Raw genomic sequence first — 24,968 nt, 5'->3', positions numbered from 1 at the left:
TCCCTCTCCCCTATCCCCTGTCCTTCCCTGATCCCTCTGTTCCTCACTTCCTCTCGCTTGTTCCCCTCTCCCCTTTTAATCCCTCTGTCCCTCTCTAATCCCCTGTTCCTCTCCCCAATCCCTCTGTTCCTCCCTCCAATCCTCTTTTATTTAATCCTCTGTTCTTTATCTCTCTGTCCCCCTTCTCTTCTATCCCTCTTCCCCTCTCTCTACTCTTCCCCTCTTTATCTTTCCCTCTCTTTTTTTTCCCCTCTCCTCTATTTTTCCCTCTGTCCCCTCTCTGTCTTCCTCTGTTCCCCTCTCCTATTTGATCCCTCTGTTTCCTCTCCCCAATCCCTCTGTTCCCTCTCTCCTCCTTCTAATCCCTCTGTTCCCTCCTATTTAATCCCTCTGTTCCCCTTCCCCTTTTATCCCTTGTTCCTCTCCCCAATCCCCGTTTCCCTCTCTCCCGCATCTTTCCCTCTCTATTTTCTTGTTCCCTATTTATCCCTCTGTTCCCTCTCCTTTTAATCCCTCTGTCCTCTCAATCCCTCTGTTCCCTCTCCCTATCCTCTGTCCCTCTCCCCTACTTTGATCCCTCTTTCCCCAATCCCTCTGTTCCCTCCCCCTGTCTGATCCTCTGTTCCCTCTCCCTTTTATCCCTTGTTTCCCATTCCCCTATTTAAATCCTCTCTTCCCCTCCAATCCTCTGTCCCTCTCCCCTAGATCTGTTCCCTTTTTCCCCTCTCTCCCTTCTTTCCTCTCCCCTGATCCTCTGTTCCCTCTCCTTTTTTTCCTTCCCTAAATCCTTGTTCCCTCTCTGTTTGGTCCCTCTGTTCCTCTCTATTTAATCCCTCTGTTCCCTCTCCTGTCTGATCCTCTTTCCTCTCTTCTCCTTTCCTTCTCCTGTTTAATCCCTCTGTTCCTCTCTCCCTGCCCCCCAATCTTTTCCCTCTCTCCTATTCTTTCCCTCTCTCCCTGCACTTTTCCTCTTTATCCATTTGGTCCCTCTTTCCCTCTCCCCCTGCTAATCCCTGTTCCCTCTCCTGCCCGATCCCTCTGTTCCCCCTCTCCCCTGATCCTCTGTTCCCCTCTCTCCCTAATCTCTTCCCTCTCTTCGCTTCGGGTCCCTCTGTCCCCTCAATCACATTTGATCCCTCTTCCTCTCCCCGATCCCTCTGTTCCCCCTCTCCCTATCCCTCTGTTCCCTCTCCCTGGCCTTTAATCCCTCTGTTCCCCTCTCCGATCCCTCTTCCCTCTCTCCTCCCTGATCCCTCTTTTCCCCCTGATCCTCTTTCCCCCTCTCCTCATCCCTCTGTTTCCTCTCCCTGGCTGATCCCTCTGTTTCCCCTCTCCCCCATCCTCTTCCCTCCTCCCTGAATCCTCTTCCTCTCCCATCCCTCTTTCCCCTCTCCCAGTCCCTTTCCTCTCCTGCTCATCCTCTGTTTCCCGCCTCTCCCCCTATCCCTCTGTCCTCTCATCTGCCTCGATCCCTCTGTCCCTCTCCCCTCCCTCTGTTCCCCTCTCCCCCAATCCTTGTTCCTCTCCTATCCCTCTGTCCCCTCTCCTTTTTAGTCTCTGTCCCTCTCCCGATCCCTCTTCCTCTCTCCGATCCCTCTGTCCCTCTCCCCCAGATCTCTGTTCCTCTCCCCCTGTTGTCCTCTTCCCTCTCCCCCTCTGTTCCCTCTCTTGCTCCATCCCTCTGTCCCTCCTATCCCTCTTCCCCTCTCCCCAATCCCTTGTTCCCTCTCCCATCTCTGTCCCTCTCTGTCTTTATTCCTCTGTTCCCTCCCCTGCTGATCCCTCTGTCCTCTCCTCCTCCTCTGTTTCTTTGTTCCTCTCCTGATCTGTTTTTTCCCTTTTTTATCCCTCTTCCTCTCCTACCCTCTTTCCCCTCTCTTTTGTTTTTCCCTTTTTTATCCCTCTTCCCCTCTCCCTGTTCTATCCCTTTCCCCTCTCCCTTTTATCCTCTGTTCCTCTCACCTATTATCCTCTGTTCCCCCTCTCCCTGTATCTTGTTCCCTCTCTGTTAATCCATCTGTTCCCTCCTCTTTTCTTTCCCTCTCCTGTTTCAATCCCTCTGTTCCCCTCTCCCCAATCCCTCTCTCCCTCTCCCCGATCCCTCTTCCTCTCTTTTTATCTTCCTTCCTCTTTATCCTCTTCCCTCTCTTTCTTCCCTCTGTCCTCTCCTCTTATCCTCTTCCTCTCCCTATTTATCCTGTTCCTCTCCCCAATCCCTCTGGGCCCTCTCTCTATTTGATCCCTCTTTCCCCTCTCCCCAATCCCTCTGTCCTCTCCCTGCAATCCTCTGTTCCCCTCTCCCCTATCTCTGTCCCCTCTCCTATTTATCCCTCTTTCCCTCTCTATTTATCCCTCTGTTCCCTTCCTTTTAATCCCTCTGTTTCCCCTCTCCCAATCCTCTGTTTCCCCTCTCCCCAAATCCTCTCTGTTCCCCTCTCCCCAATCCCTCTTCCCTCTCTCTCTGGTCCTAATCCTCTTCCTCTCCTCCTGTCCCTAATCCCTCTGTCCTCTCCCCCGTCCCTCTGTTTCCCCTCTCCCAATCCCTCTGTTCTCTCTGTCCCTTCCTCTGTTCCTCTCTCCTTCTCTTCCCCCTCCTGCATCCCTCTGTCCCTCTCCCCAATCCCTCTGTTTCCCCTCTCCCCCAATTCTGTTTCCCTCTCTTTCTCAATCCTCTGTTCCCCCTCTCCCAATCCTCTGTCCTCTCACTCTTTTGATTCCTCTCATCCCTCTGTTTCCCCTCTCACCCCTCTTGTTCCCTCTCTTGCTTCCCTCTCCTCTGTCTAATCCTCTGTCCCTCTCCCATCCCTGTTCCCTCTCCCCCTAATCCCTCTGTTCCTCTCCCTTTAATCCACTCTTCCCTCTCCCCTTTTTCCCTCTCTGTCTCGATCCTCTGTCCCCTCTCCCCCTGCCTTTAGATCCCTCTGTCCCTCTCCCCAATCCCTCTTCCTCTCCCCAATCCTCTGTTCCTCTCTCCCCATCCCTCTCCTCTCTCCCTTTTCTTCCCTCTTTCCTTTTATTTAATCCTCTGTTCCCTTCCCTTTCCCAATCCCTCTGTCCCTCTCCCCCAATCCTCTGTTTCCTCTCCCATCCCTTGTTCCCGTCCTCTGTTCCTCTCCTATTTGATCCCTCTGTCCTCTCCCATCCTCTGTTCCCCTCTCTTTTACCTGTTCCCCTTTTAGTCCTCTTCCCCTCTCCTGTTTGATCCCTCTGTCACTTTTTTTGATCCCTCTGTCCCTCTCCTTTTTAGTCCCTCTGTTCCCCTCTCTATTTTCCCTCTGTTCCCTCTCTATTTAATCTGTTTCTCCCTGGCTAATCTCTGTTCCCTCTCCCTCCCTTCTATCCCTCTGTTCCCCTCTCTGATCCTCTGTCCTTCCCCTCTCCCAGTCCCTCTGTCCCTCTCTCCCAATCCCTCTGTCCCTCTCCCTGTTTAGTCCCTCTTCCTCTCCCTATTTAATCCTATGTCCTCTCCTATCCTCTCCCTCCTGATCCCTCTCCCTATCCTCTCCCCTGTTTATCCCTCTCCCTTTAATCCCTCTGTTCCCTCTCTTTTAATCCCTCTGTTCCCCCTCTCCCTATTTATCTCTGTTCCCTCTCCCCCAGATCTCTGTTCCCTCCTCCTATTTAATCCTCTGTTCCCTCTCCTTCCCTATCCCTCTGTTCCCTCTCTTTTAATCCTCTGTTTCCTCTCCCCAATCCATGTTTCCCTCCCCAATCCCTTGTTTCCCTCTCCCCATCCCTCTGTTTCCTCTCCTGGTTCTAATCCTCTGTCCTTCTCCAATCCTCTGTTCCTCTCCCTGTCTAATCCTGTTCCCATTTTCCTCTTTCCCCCTCTCTGTCTTCTCTTCCTCTCTATTTATCGCCTCTTGTCCTTATCCATCTGTTTCCCCTCTCTCTCTGATCCCTCTGTTCCTCTCTCTTTCTGATCTCTGTTCCCTCTCTCTGGCTCGATCCCTCTGTTCCCTCTCTCTTTATCCTCTGTTCCCTCTCCCCATCCCTCTGTCCCTCTCTCCTGCTGAGTCCCTCTGTCCTCTCCTGCCTTTAGATCCCTCTTCCCTCTCCTGTTCTAATCCTCTGTTCCCTCTCCCCAAATCCCTCTGGCCTCTCCCCTCTTTAATCCTCTGTTCCCCTCTCCCCCAATCCCTCTGTCCCTCTCTCTTTAGTCCCTCTGTTTCCCCTCTCCCTATCCTCTTCCCTCTCCCTGTCTTGATCCCTCTGTTCCCTCTCTGTATCTCTTTCCCTCCTGTCTTAATCCCTTTTCCCCTCTCCCCTGATCCCTCTGTTCTCTTCCCCAATCCTCTTCCTCTCCTCTTTTCCTCTGTCCCTCTCTTGTTTTCTGTCCTTCCCTCTTTTCCTCTCTCCTCTTTCCCTCTCTATTATCCACTCTGTTCCCCTCTCCCGATCCCTGTCCTCTCCTCTGCTTCCCTCTGTCCTCTCCCAGTCCTCTGTTCCCTCTCTCTCATCCTCTGTTCCCTCTCCCTATTTAATCCCTCTTTTCCCCTCTCCCCAATCCTCTGTCCTTCCTCTGTCTCGATCTCTTCCTCTCCCCTATCCTCTGTTCCCCTTCCCCTTCTTGTTCCTCTCCTTGCTTGTCCCTCTGTCCTCTCTTTCTAAATCCCTCTGTCCCTCTCCCCAGATCCACTCTGTCCTCTCCCCAATCCTTTTCCCTCTCCTCCCTATCCCTCTGTTCTCCCCAATCCCTCTGTTCCCTCTCCCCTGGCCTCAATCCCTCTGTCCTCTCCCCCATCCCTCTGTCACCTCTCCCCCAATCTCTGTTCCCTCTCTCCCAATCCCTCTTCCCCTCTCCCCTGGCTATCCCTCTTTCCCCCTCTCCCCTGTTATCCTTTTCCCCTCTCCCCCTGCTTCAATCCCTCTTCCCTCTCCCCAATCCCTCTGTTCCTCTCCCTCCAATCCCTCTGTTCCCTCTCCCCCAATCCTCTGTTCTTCTCCCCTGTTTGATCCCTCTTCCCTCTCCCCTTTCTGTTCCCCTCTCCTGCTTCCTTGTTCCCCCTGGCTCCCATCTCTGTCCCTCTCTGTTTTGATCCCTCTGTCCCCTCTCCCTGCCTGAATCCTCTATCCCCTCTCCCTGCTTTATCCTCTGTTCCCCCTCTCCTGTCTGTCCCTCTTTCCCTCTCCTGCCCAATCCTCTGTTCCCTCTCCCCTTTTCTCAATCCTTGTTCCCTCTCCCTCCTGATCCCTCTGTTCCCCCCTCTCCCCCTTCCTCTGTCCCTCTCCCCAATCCCTCTTTCCCTCTCTGTTTGTCTCTTCCCTCTCCTTTTGATCCTCTGTCCTCTTGTTTAGTCCTTGTCCCTCTTGTTTAGTCTGTCCTCTCCCAGTCTCTCCTTGTCCTCTCCATCCTCTCTTTATCTCTCCCTCTCCCTGGCCCTAATCCCTCTGTTCCTCTCTCCTATTTATTCCTTTTCCCCTCTCCCCTTTTCTATCCTCTTTCCCAATCCCTCTGTTCCCTCTCTCCCCTGGCCCCAATCCCTCTGTTCCCTCTCCCCCTGGCCCCAATCCCTCTGTTCCTCTCCCCTGGCCCCAATCCCTCTGTTCCCTCTCTAATTTCAAATCCCTCTGTCCCTCTCCCCTATCCCTCTGTTCCCTCTCCCCAATCCCTCTGTCCCTCTCCCCTGGTCCCAGTCCCTCTGTTCCTCTCTCTATTGCCTCCCTTCATCTGTTCCCCATCTCTATTTATTCTTTCCCTCTCCCTATTTAATCTCTGTTCCCTTCTTTAATCCCTCTGTTCCTCTCCCTAATCCCTCTGTCCCTCTCCCTATCCCTCTGTTCCTCTCCCATCCTCTGTTTCTCTCCCAATCCTCTGTTCCTCTCCGTTCTATCCCTCTGTTCCTCTCCTATTTTCCCTCTGTTCCCTCTCCTTTTCTCCTCTGTTTCCTCTCCCTATTTGTCCCTCTGTTCCTCTCCTGTTTGATCCCTCTGTTCCCTCTCCTATTTAATTCTGTTCCCTCTCCCCTGACCCCTCTCTGTTCCCTCTCCTATTTGCCCATTCCTTTCCTCTCTCCTCTCCCCCAATCCCTCTGTTCCCTCTCTCCCCCTGGCCCCTATCTCTGTTCCCTCTCTCCCTCTGTCCCTCTCCTGTCCTCAATCCCTCTGTTTCCTCTCCCTATTTATCCTCTGTTCCTCTCCCTGTCTTCCTTGTTCCCTCTCCCCTTCCTTGTTCCTCTCTCCTTTTTATCCTCTGTTCCCCACATTTATTTTCCTTCTAATCCCTTGTTCCCTCTCTCCCTTTATCCCTCTGTTCCTCTCTCTATTTATCCCTCTTCTCTCTCCTTTTTAATCCTCTGTCCTCTCTTTCTCTTGTCCTTTTCTAGTTCTCTTTCCCTCTCCTATCTTCTCTGTTCTCTGTTTGTCCCTGTCCCTCTCTGGCCCTAATCCCTCTCCCTGTTTATCCTCTGTCTCCTCTCCTTGCTCTAATCCCTCTGTTCCTCTCTTTTTAATCCTCTGTTCCCCTTTCCCTCTTTAATCCCTCTTTCCTCTCTCTGATCCTCTGTTCCCCTCTCTGTTTGATCCCTCTGTTCCCCTCTCCCCAATCCCTCTGTCCTCTCTTATCTCTGTTCCCCCTCTCCTCTCCTATTTTCCCTCTGTTCCCCTCTCCCCTGTTCTGTCCCTCTGTTCCCTCTCTTCCTTTTGATCCCTCTTCCTCCTCTCGCTTTAATCCCTCTGTCCCTCTCTCCTTATTTCCAGTCCCTCTGTTCCCCCTCTCTCCCAATTCCTCTCTCCGCCACCTAATCCTCTGTTCCCCCCTCTCCCAATCCCTCTGTTCCCTCTCTCCTGCCCCTTTAATCCTCTGTTTCCCCCTCTCCCTCAGTCCCTCTGTCCCCTCTCTCTGGCTGATCCTCTGTCCTCTCTCCCCCATCCTCTCCCCAATCTCTTTCCCTCTCCTGCTTTTCTTCCCTCTTCTTTCCCCTCTCCTTCCCTTTCCTTTTCCCTCTGCTCTCCTCTTTCCTCTCCCTTCCTGTTCTTCTCCCCCCCATCCCCTGTCCCTCCTCTTCCCCTTCCTCTTCCCTCTCCCCCTAGTCCCTCTGTCCTCTCCCCAATCCCTCTGTTCCCTCTCCCCTGGCTCCCAATCCCTCTGTCCCCTCTCCCCCAATCCCTCTGTCCCCTCTCCCCTGATCCCTCTGTTCCTCTCTCTCCCAATCTCTCTGTCCCTCTCTCCCTGGCCCTGATCCTCTGTCCCCCTCTCTCCTGGCCCCAATCCTCTTCCCTCTCCCCCTATCCCTCCTGTTCCTCTCCCCTCTTCTGTTCCCTCTCCCTGTCAATCCTCTGTCCCTCTCCCTCAATCCCTCTGTTTCCCTCTCCCCTATTTTTCTGTTCCCTCTTCTCTGTTCCTCTCTCCCTGGCTCTATCTCTGTTCCCTCTCCCCTATCCCTCTGTTCCCTCTCCCCTGTCCTTATTCTGTTTCTCTTTAATCCCTCTGTCCCTCTCCCTGCTTAATCCTCTGTTCCCTCCTTTTATCCTCCTCTCCCTCCTGTTCCCTCTCTCCCTTATCCCTCTTTCCTCTCCTCTTCCTCTGTTCCCTCTCCCTTTTTTCCTCTGTTCCTCCTCTCTCCCCTCCCTGTTCCTCTCCCTCCATCCTCTGTTCCCTCCTCTCCCCTCCTCTGTTCCTTCCCTCTTTAATCCCTCTGTTCCTCTCTCCCCTGGCCCCTATCCTTGTTCCCTCTCTTGCTTAATCCCTCTGTTCCCTCTCCCTTTTTAATCCCTCTGTTCCCTCTCTCCCCAATCCCTCTGTCCCTCTCGATCCCTCTGTTCCCTCTCCCCTATTTAATCCCTCTGTTCCCTCTCCTTCTCATCCCTCTGTTCCCTCCCTCTCCCTATTTAGATCCCTCTGTCACCCTCTCTCTATTTAACTCTGTTCCCTCTCCTATTTTAATCCCTCTGTCCCTCTCCCCCTGTCTTATCCCTCTGTTCCCCCTCTCCCCTATTTACCCCTCTGTTCCCTCTCCCAATCCCTCTGTTCCCTCTCCCCAATTTGTTCCCTCTCCCCTGTCTCCAATCCTCTGTCCCCCCCTCTGGCTAATCCCTCTGTCCCTCTTCCTTTCTCAATCCCTCTTCCCTCTCCACCCCAATCCCTGTTCCCTCTCCCCAATCCCTCTGTTCCTCTCCCCAATCCCTCTTTCCTTCTCTCCCAATCCCTCTGTCCCTCTCTTTCTCGATCCTCTCTGTCCTCTCCTGATCCCTGTCCCCTTCTGCTATCCCTTCTGTTCCCTCTCCCCCAATCCCTCTGTTCCCTCTCTCCCATCCCTCTATCCCCTCTCCCTGCCCTCAATCCCTCTGTTTCCCCTCTCTCTCTCTAATCCCTCTGTCCCCTCTCCCTTCCTCTGTTCCTCTCCCCATCCTCTGTTCCCTCTCTCTGTCTTCTCTTCCCTCCCCAATCCCTCTTTTCTCTCCCTTCTCGGTCCCTCTGTTCCCTCTCCCTCTCCCAATCCCTCTGTTCCCTCTCTCCCTCCCCAATCTTCCCTCTTTATTCTGTTCCTCTCTCCCTTCTATTTTCCCCTCTCTCCCAATCCCTCTTTTCCCTCTCTGCCCTATCCTCTGTCCTCTCTCCAATCCCTCTTTTCCCTCTCCTTTCAATCCTCTTTTCTCCTCTCCTTTTATCCCTCTGTTCCCCCTCTCTCCTGTTCTATCCCTGTTCCTCTCTCTCTCTATCTTTGTTCCTCTCCTATTTCATCCCTCTGTCCCCTCTCCCCTGGCTCTAATCTCTGTTCCTCTCCTATTTATCCTCTGCCTCTCCCACTCTTTTCCTCTCTCCCTTTATTGTTCCCCCCATTCTGTTCCTCTCCCCTGTCCATCCCTCTGTTCCTCCTCTCCCCAATCCTCTGTTCCCTCTCCCTGACTCCCAATCTCTTTCCTCCTCTCCCCAATCCCTCTGTTCCCTCTCCCCTTCCCCAATCCCTCTATTCCCTCTCTCCCCCTGCCCAATCCCTTGTTTCTCTCTTATCCCTCTGTTCCCTCTCCCCTGCCCCAATCCCTCTGTTCCTCTCTCTCCCAATCCTCTGTCCCCTCTCCCCATCCCTCTGTTCCTCTCCCCTGTCCCTCATCCCCTGTTCCCTCTCTCTTATCCCTCTGTTCCCCTTCCCTGTTATCCTCTGTCACCCCTCTCTTTCTAATCCTTGTTTTCTGCTTATTCCTCTGTCCTCTCTCTTCCCCTATCCCTCTGTTCCCCCCTCTCCCCCTGCCCCAATCCCTCTGTTCCCTCTCCCCCAATCCCTCTGTTCCCTCTCCCCCAATCCCTCTGTTCCCTCTCCCCTTGGCCCCAATCCCTCTTCCCCCTCCCTGCTCCATTCTTCCCTCTCCTCCTGTATCCCTCTGTCCCCTCTCCCCTCCCTTTCCCCCTCTCCATCCCTCTGTTCCCTCTCCCCCGATCTTGTTCCCCTTCTCCCCTAATCCCTCTGTCCCTCTCCTCCTGCTCCCAATCCCTCTGTCCCTCTCTCCCCAATCCCTCTGTTCCTCTCTTGTCTAATCCTCTTCCTCTCTCTGATCCCTCTGTCCCTCTCCCCTGTCCCCTTCTCTGTTCTCTCTCTCCCCAATCCCTCTGTTCCCTCTCTCCCAATCCCTTTCCCCTCTCTCTCCCTTAATCCCTGTTCCCCTCTCCCTGGTCTCCCATCCCTCTTCCTCTCCCCCCAATCCTCTGTTCCCTCTCCCCAATCCTCTGTTCCCTCTCCCCCTGGCTCCCAATCCTCTTCCCTCTCCCCTATCCTCTGTTCCCTCTTCTAATCCCTCTGTTCCCTCTCCTGTCCCTCAATCCCTCTGTTCCCTCTCTCCCCTATTCTGATCCCTCTGTCCTCTCCCTATTTAATCCCTCTGTTCCCTCTCCCCTGGCCCTAATCTCTTCCCCTCTCCCCCTAATCCCTCTCTTCCCTCTCTCCCTGACTTTAATCCCTCTGTCCCCTCTCCCCTTTCAATCCTCTGTTTCCTCTTCCCAATCCCTCTGTTCCTCCTCTCCTCTGCCAATCCCTCTGTTTCCCCCTCTCTCCCACTAATCCTCTGTTCCTCTCCCTCCCCAATCCCTCTGTTCCCTCTCCCCTCCAATCCCTTGTTCCCTTCCTCTATCCTTGTTCCCTCTCCTGGCTCAATCCCTCTTTCTCCTCTCCCCATCCTTGTTCCCTCTCCTCCCTATCCCTTGTTCCCTCTCTCCCCTTCCCCTATCCCTCTGTTCCCTCTCCCTACCCCCAATCCCTCTGTTCCCTCTCCCCTGCCCCTTTTGTTCCCTCCTCCCAATCCCTCTGTTCCTCTCTCCCAATCCCTCTGTCCCCATCTCCCCATCCCTCTGTTCCCTCTCCCCTGTCTTCAATCCTCTGTTCCCTCTCCCTCCCTAATCCCTCTGTTCCCCTCTCCCCTGGCTCAATCTTCCTCTCCCTGGCTCAATCCCTCTGTTCCCTCTCCCCTGTCTATCCTCTTCCCCTCCTCCTGTCCCATCCTCTGTTCTTTTTTCCTCTTTCCCATCCCTCTGTTCCCTCTCCCCCATCTCTTTCCTCTCCTTCCTTAATCCTCTTCTCCCTGCCCATCCCTCTGTTCCCTCTCCCCTCTTTTTCCTCTCAATTTCCCTCTTCCCTGCTCTCCTTCCCTCTCCTCTTATCCCTCTTTCCCCCTCTCCCCTGGCTCCCAATCCCTCTGTCCCCCTCCCCCTGCCCTTAATCCCTCTGTTCCCTCTCCCCCAATCCCTCCTGTTTTCCTCTCCCCAATCCCTCTGTCCCCTCTCCTGGCCCCTATCCTGTTCCCTCTCCCCTGTCCCCAATCCTCTGTTCCCCCTCTCCCTGGCTTCAACCCCTCTGTTCCCTCTCCCCCAATCCCTCTGTTCCCTCTCCCCATCCCTCTGTTCCTCTCCCTTTTCCTCTCTCCTCCTTTAACCCCTTCCTCTCCTTGCTCCCAATCCTCTGTTCCCTCTCTCCCTGCCCTATCCCTCTGTTCCCTCTCCCCTCCCCCTTTCCCCTTCCCTGCCCCTATCCCCCTGTCCCCTCTCTCCTGTCCCTATCCTCTGTTCCCTCTCCCCTGTCTATCCCTCTGTTTCCTCTCTCCCTGCTTTTAATCCTCTGTTCTCTCCCTGTCTCCCCAACCCCCTGTCCTCTCTTCCTGGCCCAATCGATCCCCCTGGCCCCACTCTCCCTGGATATTTCCAGCCTGACCAATTACCTCAGCCTGGAGAGGCAGGGATGTCCTTGACAGCAGGCTGTGACATCTACACTTTCCACACTCCCTTTGTGTAATGACGTGGTAACAGTGGTGACGTGGTAACAGTGGTGACGTGGTAACAGTGGTGACGTGGTAACAGTGGTGACGTGGTAACAGTGGTGACGTGGTAACAGTGTAATGGTCGTGGTAAGTGGTGTGGTAACGTGGTGGCGTGGTAACGTGGTGACGTGTAACAGTGGTCGTGGTAACAGTGGTGCTTATTCTGACAGTGTTCCTGTGTTTTGGTTTCAGGTTTGAGGTGCTGTGTTTCCTCATGCTGTGCTACAACTCTGCTGTGGTGTACATGCCTCTATCCTCCTATCAGTCAGTCTGCAGGATGAGCTCACGGTGAGGACTCTGTCTCTCTCTCTCTCTCTCTCTCTCTCTCTCTCTCTCTTCTCTCTCTCTCTCACTCTATCTCTATCTCTTTTTCTCCTTCTTTAATCTATTTTTAATATATTATTATTATATTATTAATATTTATTATTTATATATTTTTTTTTTGATATATATTTTTTTTTAATTTATTTTTTTTATATATATATATAATTTTATTTATATGTCTTATTATTCTCTCTCTGTTTTTTTATTTATATTCTTTATTTACAATTATGTAGATTGTGATTTATTTGTGCTTGTGTTGTTGTATCTGTATCTTGAATTTGTGTGTTATACTGTAATCTTTTGTGTTTGATGTTCATCTCTCTTTGTTATTATTCAATATATGTACATATTATGATTTATTTTATTTTTTTTTTTATTAATATTATTTATTTTAATTTTTATTGTTCTTTTTTCTAATATTGATAATGATATATATTTTGATTTTATTTGTTTATATTATAATTTGATTGTATTTTATATGTATATTTATGTGAATATATTATTTTTATATGTATATATTTTTTTATGTGATGTATATAATAATATTTACAATTTTTTTATTTTTTATTGCTTTTTTTTTTTTTGTTTTTTTTTTAGTTTTTGATTATTTTTTTATTTTTATTATGTTTATTTTATATATGTGATTTGTAATTATTTTGATGTTGTATTTTTATTTTTTATCTCTTTTTCTGTTCTTGTCATCTGTAGACTCTGCTATTATTTTCTCTGTCTCTTTTCTCTCTCGCTCTCTCGCTCTCCCTCTCACTCCATACCTTGTACCATGAAGGTCAATATGGTTTGAAGTTTAAAGGAGAAACCTATCTACCCCCGCCTACTACAGATTATGTCCTACCTGGCTGGTGGAGTGTGTGAAAATCTAACTATTGTTTGTCCAGGGGGCTCAGCTCCCTCCGTGCAGACACAGACAGCTCAGGATATTAAACTCCCTACTGTGGACAGACAGACAGACACAGACTGCCTGCAGGTCTACAGACACCACATGCTGGCAGAACACCTGAGGAGAACTATCTCTCTCTGAACTTAACCCATTACCTCCTATTAAGGCCAATTGGCTAACCTGTTTCCACCTGAGCAGATCCTAACTATGGAGCGAGATAGCTGCCAAAAGTGTCTTTAGGATAGTAAGAACATCCGTACATAAATGTTCAGCATCGTAAGAAAAGCCATGCATGAAACGTAAACGTTAAATTAGATCTGTAAACGGACGAAACCTATGTTACAACTAAGAATAAACATTCACTCGTTCCATTCTGACTTTACGTCTCCCTTTACTCGGTTACAGATCTTTACGTCTCCCTTTACTCGGTTACAGATCTTTACGTCTCCCTTTACTCGGTTACAGATCTTTACGTCTCCCTTTACTCGGTTACAGATCTTTACATCTCCCTTTACTCGGTTACAGATCTTTACGTCTCCCTTTACTCGGTTACAGATCTTTACGTCTCCCTTTACTCGGTTACAGATCTTTACGTCTCCTTTACTCGGTTACAGATCTTTCGTCTCCCTTTACTCGGTTACAGATCTTTCGTCTCCCTTTACTCGGTTACAGATCTTTACGTCTCCCTTTACTCGGTTACAGATCTTTACGTCTCCCTTTACTCGGTTACAGATCTTTACGTCTCCCTTTACTCGGTTACAGATCTTTTGTGTCTTTTGTGTACAAACATTTATCAGGTAATGCGGCATCTGCAAAGGACATAATATAATAATAATATAATATGCCATTTAGCAGACGCTTTTATCCAAAGCGACTTACAGACATGCGTGCATACATTTTTTTTTTTTTTTTTGTGTATGGGTGGTCCCGGGGATCGAACCCACTACCTTGGCGTTACAAGCGCCGTGCTCTACCAGCTGAGCACGGCGCTTGTGAACTGAACTCGAAGTTAGCTAGTCAATCAAGCAACTCTACCCAGACGTTAGAGTTGCTTTGCAACACCAGTAGATGGCGGAGAAAAGGCTTGGGCCTTCAGCAAATGACTTGTGTGAGCTTGGAGATCACAAGCTCTTCAACTGGGCAGCAGCGTCGCGATGGAGGGAATAACCAATACAGAGACTAGCTAAGACCACTGCAACAGAGTTATTGTAAAGTGTGGGAATAACTCATGTCAGACTTTAACCTCCCTTGTTCATTTCAAACTCCATATGTTCAAGACATAAATCATGTCAAATTATTTTAAATTCATATTACCCCTCCTACAGAATATGCTTTGGCAAGATTTAAGATATAGAAAAATATTCTGAGTGGCAAAGACTCCAGTGGTCATACATAATTCATAGATTCACCAAACACCTATTATTATTCTGTGTCATTATCCCTGGTATATATACTACTGGTTATGATTGCAGACAGAGCCCAGAGAATGGGATGGTGCAATACTGAATTAGTGATATGTTGATAAGGTGCATGCATGGGGATGTCCACGTCACCCAGAGATATGCCCACGCTGTAGAGATACACCTAGTGGACTGAAACTTCACTGTTGTAGGCATAATACAGCTAGTGCTATCTAGACTTGCGCTGGCAAACAAATCCATTACATTAGCTACCTAAATGTGAAGTAAACTCAACTGAGGAGTAATAGAGAATGGAGACTTTTAACTTGAAAACGTGCAGGATACCCTTTTCCGGTTTCCCTGACTTCCGTTGTTTTTTATAGTGTGTTATGCTTGTTCGCGTAGCACTCCTCACAGGCCGCTTGGTGTAGTTTCTGTTGTTGTTGACGAGATGAAACTGCCAAAACTCTAAAAGGTATTATTGTACGTCAGAATTGAAACACAAGATTTGTTCAAGCCCAAAATGTTAGTTCCTAAATGTAACATGGTGTTTGTATGTTCACAGGTTAAATGTCATGTTTATGTTTCATGTTTCACTCATGGCTTTTCTTAACTTTCAAACAATTTACGTATGGATTTTCTTACGATCCTAACGATACGTACGCTCAACCTTTTGGCAGCTATCTCGCTCCATACCTAACTCCCTCCTGACTCTGTGTCCCTGTCTCCCTTCAGGTTGTGTGTGTGTGGTTTCCTGACTCTGTGTCCCTGTCTCCCTTCAGGTTGTGTGTGTGTGGTTTCCTGACTCTGTGTCCTGTCTCCCTTCAGGTTGTGTGTGTGTGGTTTCCTGACTCTGTGTCCCTGTCTCCCTTCAGGTTGTGTGTGTGTGGTTTCCTGACTGTGTCCCTGTCTCCCTTCAGGTTGTGTGTGTGGTTTCCTCTGTGTCCCTGTCTCCCTTCAGGTTGTGTGTGTGTGGTTTCCTGACTCTGTGTCCCTGTCTCCCTTCAGGTTGTGTGTGTGTGGTTTCCTGACTCTGTGTCCCTGTCTCCCTTCAGGTTGTGTGTGTGTGGTTTCCTGACTCTGTGTCCCTGTCTCCCTTCAGGTTGTGTGTGTGTGGTTTCCCACAGCAGCAGCAGAAGCTGTGGAGGGAGCCGTGTAACCGTGTGGTGCTGGACCCAGAGTTCATGGTCCAGATGCTGACCGCTGTCTACCATGCCATGTAAGCTGTATTATTATTACTACGTTTATTTATCAGGGACCATGTACAACATGCCATTGCACCAGATTTAGCTAGATCATTTTCATCTGTAGACCCTGGGCAGAAAACGATCAACATCAATACAATCCTACAGTATAACACACTATTAATATCTACACTACCGGTCAAACGTTTGGACACACCTACTTATTCAAGGATTTTTCTTTATTTGTACTATTTTCTACATTGTAGAATAATAGTGAAGACATCAACACTATGAAATAACACATATGGAATCATGGGCCCCGTGTAGCTCAGTTGGTAGAGCATGGCGCTTGCAACGCCAGGGTTGTGGGTTCGATTCCCACGGGGGGCCAGTATGAAAATAATGTATGCACTCACTAACTGTAAGTCGCTCTGGATAAGATGACTAAAATGCTAAATGTAATGTGTTAAACAAATCAAAATATATTTTATATTTGAGATTCTTCAAATAGCCACCCTTTGCCTTGATGACAGCTTTGCACACTCTTGGCATTCTCTCAACCAGCTTCACCTGGAACAGTCTTGAAGGAGTTCCCACATATGCTGAGCACTTGTTGGCTGCTTTTCCTTCACTCTGCCGTCCGACTCATCCCAAACCATCTGTTGGGTTGAGGTCGGGTGATTGTGGAGGCCAGGTCATCTGATGCAGCACTCCATCACTCTCCTTCTTGGTAAAATAGCCCTTACACAGCCTGGAGGTGTGTTGGGTCATTGTCCTATTGAAAAACAAATGATAGTCCCACTAAGCCCAAACCAGATGGGATGGCATATCGCTGCAGAATGCTGTGGTAGCCATGCTGGTTAAGTGTGCCTTGAATTCTAAATAAATCACTGACAGTGTCACCAGCAAAGCACCCCCACACCATAACACCTCATCCTCCATGCTTCACGGTGGGAACCACACATGCAGAGATCATCCGTTCACCCACACCGCGTCTCACAAAGATTGTGTTGTAGATCAGAGGAACATGACAGGTTGTGTTGTAGATCAGAGGAACTCAACATGACACACACACCCTCATATCACAGACTGACTGTGGACCTATATTGTTCCTAAATAGCTTTTCATAGAAATGTTCTCTTCCAGCAGAAAGCGCACATGAGAAATGTTGGTAATAGCATGGTGGAATGGAGAGCGCTGTGACCTTTGGGTTGCTTTGACAATTGCCTCTCTCCTGACTTGCTTTGGGCTAGAGGGCCCCGACAGAGATCAATGCAGTGCAGTCAGCATTCTTCATGCTGCGGGCGGGAGTGGGCGGGAGTGGGCGGGAGTGGGCGGTCAGACAACTTTGGGATGAGAATATTTGGAAACGGTCCTCATTCTGCTTTGTATGCATTAGCCTTACCTATTGTATTAAATTAACATCTTACCTATTGTATTAAATTAACATCTTACCTATTGTATTACATGAACATCTTACCTATTGTATTACATGAACATCTTACCTATTGTATTAAATTAACATCTTACCTATTGTAATACAATGGCAATTCGGGTTATAGGTTAAAATCCTACGCATGAATGCCGACATTATTACGCACATTAATTGATAATGAATACTATGGTATTTTTTATTGGTAAATTTACAAACATATATAATTATAAATATATTTGAAACTTGTATCTCATTATGGTATATGGTGAAATAAGTATAGCCAGTTATAATTGTAATGGCTTAGCAGATAATAACAAAAGAAGAACAATATTTACATGGCTCAAAGAGAAAGAATATAATATCTATTGTTTACAGGAAACTCATTCAACAATTCTACATTTTAGTCATTTAGCAGACGCTCTTATCCAGAGCGACTTACAGTTAGTGAATACATATACAGTGGGGGGGAAAAAGTATTTAGTCAGCCACCAATTGTGCAAGTTCTCCCACTTAAAAAGATGAGAGAGGCCTGTAATTTTCATCATAGGTACACGTCAACTATGACAGACAAATTGAGAAAAAAACAAACAGAAAATCACATTGTAGGATTTTTAATGAATTTATTTGCAAATTATGGTGGAAAATAAGTATTTGGTCACCTACAAACAAGCAAGATTTCTGGCTCTCACAGACCTGTAACTTCTTCTTTAAGAGGCTCCTCTGTCCTCCACTCGTTACCTGTATTAATGGCACCTGTTTGAACTTGTTATCAGTATAAAAGACACTCTGTCCACAACCTCAAACAGTCACACTCCAAACTCCACTATGGCCAAGACCAAAGACCTGTCAAAGGACACCAGAAACAAAATTGTAGACCTGCACCAGGCTGGGAAGACTGAATCTGCAATAGGTAAGCAGCTTGGTTTGAAGAAATCAACTGTGGGAGCAATTATTAGGAAATGGAAGACATACAAGACCACTGATAATCTCCCTCAATCTGGGGCTCCACGCAAGATCTCACCCCGTGGGGGTCAAAATGATCACAAGAACGGTGAGCAAAAATCCCAGAACCACACGAGGGACCTAGTGAATGACCTGCAGAGAGCTGGGACCAAAGTAACAAAGCCTACCATCAGTAACACACTACGCCGCCAGGGACTCCAAATCCTGCAGTGCCAGACGTGTCCCCCTGCTTAAGCCAGTACATGTCCAGGCCCGTCTGAAGTTTGCTAGAGTGCATTTGGATGATCCAGAAGAGGATTGGGAGAATGTCATATGGTCAGATGAAACCAAAATAGAATGTTTTGGTAAAAACTCAACTCGTCGTGTTTGGAGGACAAAGAATGCTGAGTTGCATCCAAAGAACACCATACCTACTGTGAAGCATGGGGGTGGAAACATCATGCTTTGTGGCTGTTTTTCTGCAAAGGGACCAGGACGACTGATCCGTGTAAAGGAAACAATGAATGGGGCCATGTATCGTGAGATTTTGAGTGAAAACCTCCTTCCATCAGCAAGGGCATTGAAGATGAAACGTGGCTGGGTCTTTCAGCATGACAATGATCCCAAACACACCGCCCGGCAACGAAGGAGTGGCTTCGTAAGAAGCATTTCCAAGGTCCTGGAGTGGCCTAGCCAGTCTCCAGATCTCAACCCCATAGAAAATCTTTGGAGGGAGTTGAAAGTCCGTGTTGCCCAGCGACAGCCCCAAAACATCACTGCTCTAGAGGAGATCTGCATGGAGGAATGGGCCAAAATACCAGCAACAGTTTGTGAAAACCTTGTGAAGACTTACAGAAAACGTTTGACCTGTGTCATTGCCAACAAAGGGTATATAACAAAGTATTGAGAAACTTTTGTTATTGACCAAATACTTATTTTCCACCATAATTTGCTAATAAATTCATAACAAATCCTACAATGTGATTTTCTGGATTTTTTCTCCTCATTTTGTCTGTCATAGTTGACGTGTACCTATGATGAAAATTACAGGCCTCTCTCATCTTTTTAAGTGGGAGAACTTGCACAATTGGTGGCTGACTAAATACTTTTTTCCCCCACTGTATATTTTTATACTGGCCCCCCGTGGGAATCGAACCCACAACCCTGGCGTTGCAAACACCATTCTCTATCAACTGAGCTACATCCCTGCCGGCCATTCCCTCCCCTACCCTGGACGACGCTGGGCCAATTGTGCGCCGCCCATGAGTCTCCCGGTCGCGGCCGGCTGCGACAGAGCCTGGATTCGAACCAGGATCTCTAGTGGCACAGTTAGCACTTAGACCACTGCGCCACTCAGGAGACATTCTAGATGAAGTTGCGTGGAAAAAGGAATGGGGGGGGGGGGGCTAAATATACTTCTCCCATGGGCTAAGAAACTCAAAATGGGTGATGATATTAATTAACAGTAATTTCGATCCGAATGTGAAAATTGTCTAAACAGATACGCAAGGTAGATAGATTATTTTAAATATGTTATTGGACCATAAACAAATATGGCTCATTAACCTTTACGGACCAAATAATGATGATCCACACTTTGAAAATATATATAATAAATGATCAACCTTGCAAGCAATTCAAGACTCTATTATTATGGTGGGAGATTGTAATACTGTTTTAAATAGCTCAATGGACTGTAAAGGAAATCACACTACAAACTATCACCCTCATGCTCTTAAGGAAATCGTGAATGTCATGGATACATTAGAACTAGTAGATATATGGAGGCTTAAATATCCTGATCTAGTGAGATATACATGGCGGAGACTCAATCAAGCTAGTCGTCTTGACTTCTTTCTTATCTCATTCTCGTTGGCACCAAAAGTTTAAAAAGTGTTGATAGGGGACACAATGCGGTCGGACCATCATATAATTGGCATATACATTACTCTTACTGAATTTCCACGTGGGCGAGGATATTGGAAATTTTATCAAAGCCTATTGGATGATAACTTGTTTTTAACTAGGACAGAGGAATTTATAACTGATTTTCTCCGACATAACATAGGTACAGCAAATCCCCTTATTGTATGGGTCACTTTTAAATGTGCCTATAGAGGCCATGCAATTCAATACTCATCTCGAAAACAAAAGCAATTTAGGTCAAAAGAGTCCACACTAACAAAGGAAATAGAAGGTCTAACAGAACAGATAGATAGCAATAACAACTGGAACATAGAGGCTCAGAATAAATTAGAGGAAAAACAAAAACAAATGGAGAAACTTATTCAAGAAAGATCAAGTGTAATATATTATAAAAATAAAGCAAACTGGGTGGAATATGGGGAAAAATGCACCAAATTCTTTTTTAATCTTCAACATAGAAATGCTACCATAAATAATTTATTGAAACTGGTTACAAATGACGGAGTCACCCATGATTCACCAAATGATATTTTGAAGGAGGAAGCAAAGTACTTTAAGCATATGTTTTCGCTTCAGTCGCCTCCATCTCCTCTAACTGAAGCTAATTGTAGTGATTTTTTTTCTATTGATAATGTAAAATTAACAGCCATACAGAAAGACTCATGTGAAGGTGAAATTACAGAGGAGGAACTTCTGGATGCAATTAAAGACTAAGTCCGGGAAAACTCCAGGGTTTGATGGCATACCAGTCGAGGTATACCAAACCTTTTTTGATATACTCAGAGGACCGTTATTAGCATGTTTTAACCACTCCAATGTAAATGGTAGATTATCAGACACTCAACAAACAGGATACAAGTGGAAAATGTAAAGATCCAGTCCATTTAAGAAATTGGCGGCCCCTTACACTTCAGTGTTGTGATGCAAAAATTATAGCTACATGTATAGCGCATAGAATTAAAAAGGTATTGTCGGACATTATTCATTCTAATCAGACAGGTTTTTTACATGGAAGATACATTGGAGATAATATAAGGCAAGTATTGGAAACAATAGAACACTATGACAAATCTGGGAAACCAGGCCTACTATTCATAGCCGAATTCGAAAAGGCATTTGATAAAGTACGACTGGAGTTTATATATAAATGCCTGGAGAATTTCAATTTAGGAGAATCTCTTATAAAATGGGTTTATTTTTTATTTATTTTTTAAATCATGTATAGTAACCCTAGGTGTAAAATAGTAAATAATGGCTATTTCTCAGAAAGAGGAGAGAAACAAGGTTGTCCACTATCGGCATATCTATTTATTATGGCCATCGAAATGTTAGCTATTAAAATCAGATCCAACAATAATATCAAGGGATTAGAAATCCGGGGCTTAAAAACAAAGGTGTCATTGTACGCTGATGATTCATGTTTTCTTTTAAATCCACAACTTGAATCCCTCCACAGCCTCATAGAGGACCTCTCTGGATTACAACCAAATTATGATAAATGTACTATATTACGTATTGGATCACTAAAAAATACAATTTTTACATTACCATGTAGTTTACCAATACAATGGTCTAATGGTGATGTGGATATACTCGGAATACATATCCCAAAGGAAATAAATGATCTCACTCCAAAAAATAATAATAGATAAGATCTTGCTACTATGGAAAGGTAAATACCTGTCAAATTGTGGGAAAAAACACCCTGATTTAATTCTTTAGTATTATCCCAGTTTACTATTTGCTTATGGTCTTGCCTATGCCTAGCAAACAGTTTTTTTTTTATTATATGAGAAAAAAACATTCCATTTTATTTGGAACGGCAAGCCAGACAAAATTAAACGGGCCTATTTATATAATGAATATGAATTCGGAGGACATAAATTATTACATATTAAAGCATTAGACCTATCATTAAAAGCTTCAGTCATACAAAAGTTATACTTCAATCCGAACTGGTTCTCTAGCAAACTAGTCACCCAATGTTCAAGAAGGGACTTTTTCCCTTTATTCAGATTTCAACCTCTCACTTTCAGGTATTTGAAAAGGAAATAATCTCCCAAATGTCACTATTTCTAAAACAAGCCATAGAAAGTTGGTTGCAATTTCAATTTAATCCTCCAGAAACTACAGAACAAATATTGCAACAAATATTGTGGTTGAACTCAAATATACTAATTGATTAAAAAAGCGTTATTTTTTGAGAAAATTGTAAAAAAAAAATGTATAATCTTCGTAAATGATATTATCGGTAGGAATGGTGGAGTTATGCAGCTAACAAAAACATATGGAAATGTCTGCTCTACCCAAAATTACAACCAAATAATTGCAGCCTTACCGCAAAAATGGAAGAGGAAAGTGGAAGGGGGAGAAAGTAAGGAACTTGTCTGTCGGCCTTGCATTAAAGAACATAATTGGTTAAAGAAAATTGTGATAAATGAAACTGGTAAACTTTTTTATTTAAGGACCAAAGGATTGACAGCCGTCCCATATAGATTGCAAAATAGTTGGGAAGAGATTTTTGACGTACCGATCCCATGGCATAGTGTTTATGAACTGATACGCAAAACGACGCCGGATTCAAAACTTAGAATTTTTCAATTTAAATTATTATATAAAATTCATGCTACCAATAGAATGTTATTTATATGGGGGATACAATCTTCCCAGCTCTGCAGATCTTGCTGTGAAGAGACAGAATCATTACATCATTTGTTTTGGTACTGTCCATTTGTAGCTTGTTTTTGGACACAGGTCCAGGAATGGCTGAAGGATTGCAATATTTGCATGGAGCTAACCCTGCAGATAGCACTACTGGGTGATCTGAAAAGTCATAGTCAATCAATCAATAATATAATAATACTTTTAGCAAAGATGTTTATTTTCAATTCACAAACTGTAAAAACAATGAGAATAGAAAGGTTCAGAACTTTTGTAAAACATCACAGTACAGTTGAAAAATATATGGCAAATAGAAATCCAATATGGATGGTGTTAAGAGATAGATGGGAGGTGTTGAATGGAGCTGAAGGATGGGACTAATAACAACTAACAACAACTAATAACAACAAGATAACTAGTGTAAGACATGCTGTGTCCATAAGTATATTGGTTATAGGTTGTGAGCTTTTGTGAAAGAGCACAGTTAGAAAGATATGGCATATAGAAGCAAACCAGATGGACATCATGAAAATGATCGGAGGAAGTTCAGGAGTAAAAACAAACAAAATATAATTGTTGACTGTGTCCATAAAATGTATATGAAGTAGAGGCCTAAGCATTGTTGTTTACTGGTTTACTCCAATTAGGGAAGGGGTGGTGGGGTTGGAAAGTAATAAAGGGAAATATATATATTTTTAAAGGATATTTATGTGTGTGTGTGTGTGTGTGTGTGTGTATATATATATATATATATATATATATATATATATATATATACACACACACACACACACACACACACACATAAATATATATATGTATGTATATATGTGTGTGTGTGTGTGTGTGTGTGTGTGTGTATATATGTCTGTGTGTATATATAAATATATATGTGTATACAGTGGGGAGAACAAGTATTTGATACACTGCCGATTTTGCAGGGTTTCCTACTTACAAAGCATGTAGAGGTCTGTAATTTTTATCATAGGTACACTTCAACTGTGAGAGACAGAATCTAAAACAAAAATCCAGAAAATCACATTGTATGATTTTTAAGTAATTAATTTGCATTTTATTGCATGACATAAGTATTTGATACATCAGAAAATCAGAACTTAATATTTGGTACAGAAACCTTTGTTTGCAATTACAGAGATCATACGCTTCCTGTAGGTCTTGACCAGGTTTGCACACACTGCAGCAGGGATTTTGGCCCACTCCAAAATCCTTCAGGTTTCGGGGCTGTCGCTGGGCAATACGGACTTTCAGCTCCCTCCAAAGATTTTCTATTGGGTTCAGGTCTGGAGACTGGCTAGGCCACTCCAGGACCTTGAGATGCTTTTACGGAGCCACTCCTTAGTTGCCCTGGCTGTGTGTTTCGGGTCGTTGTCATGCTGGAAGACCCAGCCACGACCCATCTTCAATGCTCTTACTGAGGGAAGGAGGTTGTTGGCCAAGATCTCGCGATACATGGCCCCATCCATCCTCCCCTCAATACGGTGCAGTTGTCCTGTCCCCTTTGCAGAAAAGCATCCCCAAAGAATGATGTTTCCACCTCCATGCTTCACGGTTGGGATGGTGTTCTTGGGGTTGTACTCATCCTTCTTCTTCCTCCAAACACGGCGAGTGGAGTTTAGACCAAAAAGCTCTATTTTTGTTTCATCAGACCACATGACCTTCTCCCATTCCTCCTCTGGATCATCCAGATGGTCATTGGCAAACTTCAGACGGGCCTGGACATGTGCTGGCTTGAGCAGGGGGACCTTGCGTGCGCTGCAGTATTTTAATCCATGACGGCGTAGTGTGTTACTAATGGTTTTCTTTGAGAATGTGGTCCCAGCTCTCTTCAGGTCATTGACCAGGTCCTGCCGTGTAGTTCTGGGCTGATCCCTCACCTTCCTCATGATCATTGATGCCCCACGAGGTGAGATCTTGCATGGAGCCCCAGACCGAAGGTGACTGACCATCATCTTGAACTTCTTCTATTTTCTAATAATTACGCCAACAGTTGTTGCCTTCTCACCAAGCTGCTTGCCTATTGTCCTGTAGCCCATCCCAGCCTTGTGCAGGTCTACAATTTTATCCCTGATGTCCTTACACAGCTCTCTGGTCTTGGCCATTGTGGAGAGGTTGGAGTCTGTTTGATTGAGTGTGTGGACAGGTGTCTTTTATACAGGTAACGAGTTCAAACAGGTGGTTAATACTGGTAATGAGTGGAGAACAGGAGGGCTTCTTAAAGAAAAACTAACAGGTCTGTGAGAGCCGGAATTCTTACTGGTTGGTAGGTGATCAAATACTTATGTCATGCAATAAAATGCAAATTAATTACTTAAAAATCATACAATGTGATTTTCTGGATTTTTGTTTTAGATTCCGTCTCTCACAGTTGAAGTGTACCTATGATAAAAATTACAGACCTCTACATGCTTTGTAAGTAGGAAAACCTGCAAAATCAGCAGTGTATCAAATACTTGTTCTCCCTACTGTATATGTGTATGTATATATGCGAGAAAAAACAAACATATGGGGGATTGGAAGTGATGCAGACAATTACATTGCTGGAAGTTACAATCTATCTGCAATATTAAAGCTGATCTACCCCCTAAAAAAAACAAAAAACAAAAAAAACACATCTTACCTTTGGTATTAAATTAACATCTTACCTATTGTGTTGAAATAACATCTTACCTATTGTGTTGAAATAACATCTTACCTATTGTGTTGAAATAACATCTTTGTCACATTATTCACACACACTCGCAGCATTGGTTGCTTCAAGTTAAAGGGAATGTTCACCCATTTTGAATGTTATATTGTTTTTGTGCATCTCTGAGTGATGTTCTATCAATTCCCTGGGTCATTTCATGTGTATCTGAGTTCAAGCAGGCAGAAATCCAGCTGGTATGTCGTAGCACTGTGATAAAGTCGCTCTCACTACACTGGAAGTTAATAGG

The 24,968-nt window shown here is 45.8% G+C and overlaps 1 protein-coding gene across 1 annotated transcript in view; it reads left to right on the top strand.

Annotated features, from left to right (window-relative positions):
• The window catches only part of LOC121558976 (protein FAM126B), a 152,939-nt gene that overhangs the window by 105,133 nt on the left and 22,838 nt on the right, over positions 1-24,968 (top strand). Inside the window, exons 8-9 of the mRNA XM_045206465.1 lie at positions 11,437-11,532; positions 14,969-15,085. Of these exons, the coding sequence (XP_045062400.1) occupies positions 11,437-11,532; positions 14,969-15,085 (213 nt within the window). The remainder of the gene's footprint in view (positions 1-11,436; positions 11,533-14,968; positions 15,086-24,968) is intronic.

This window comes from Coregonus clupeaformis, chromosome 23 (assembly GCF_020615455.1).
Source record: "Coregonus clupeaformis isolate EN_2021a chromosome 23, ASM2061545v1, whole genome shotgun sequence".
Taxonomy (NCBI): domain Eukaryota; kingdom Metazoa; phylum Chordata; class Actinopteri; order Salmoniformes; family Salmonidae; genus Coregonus; species Coregonus clupeaformis.
Note: the sequence above shows the minus strand (reverse complement) of the source record. Positions and strands in the feature narration are given on the sequence as shown.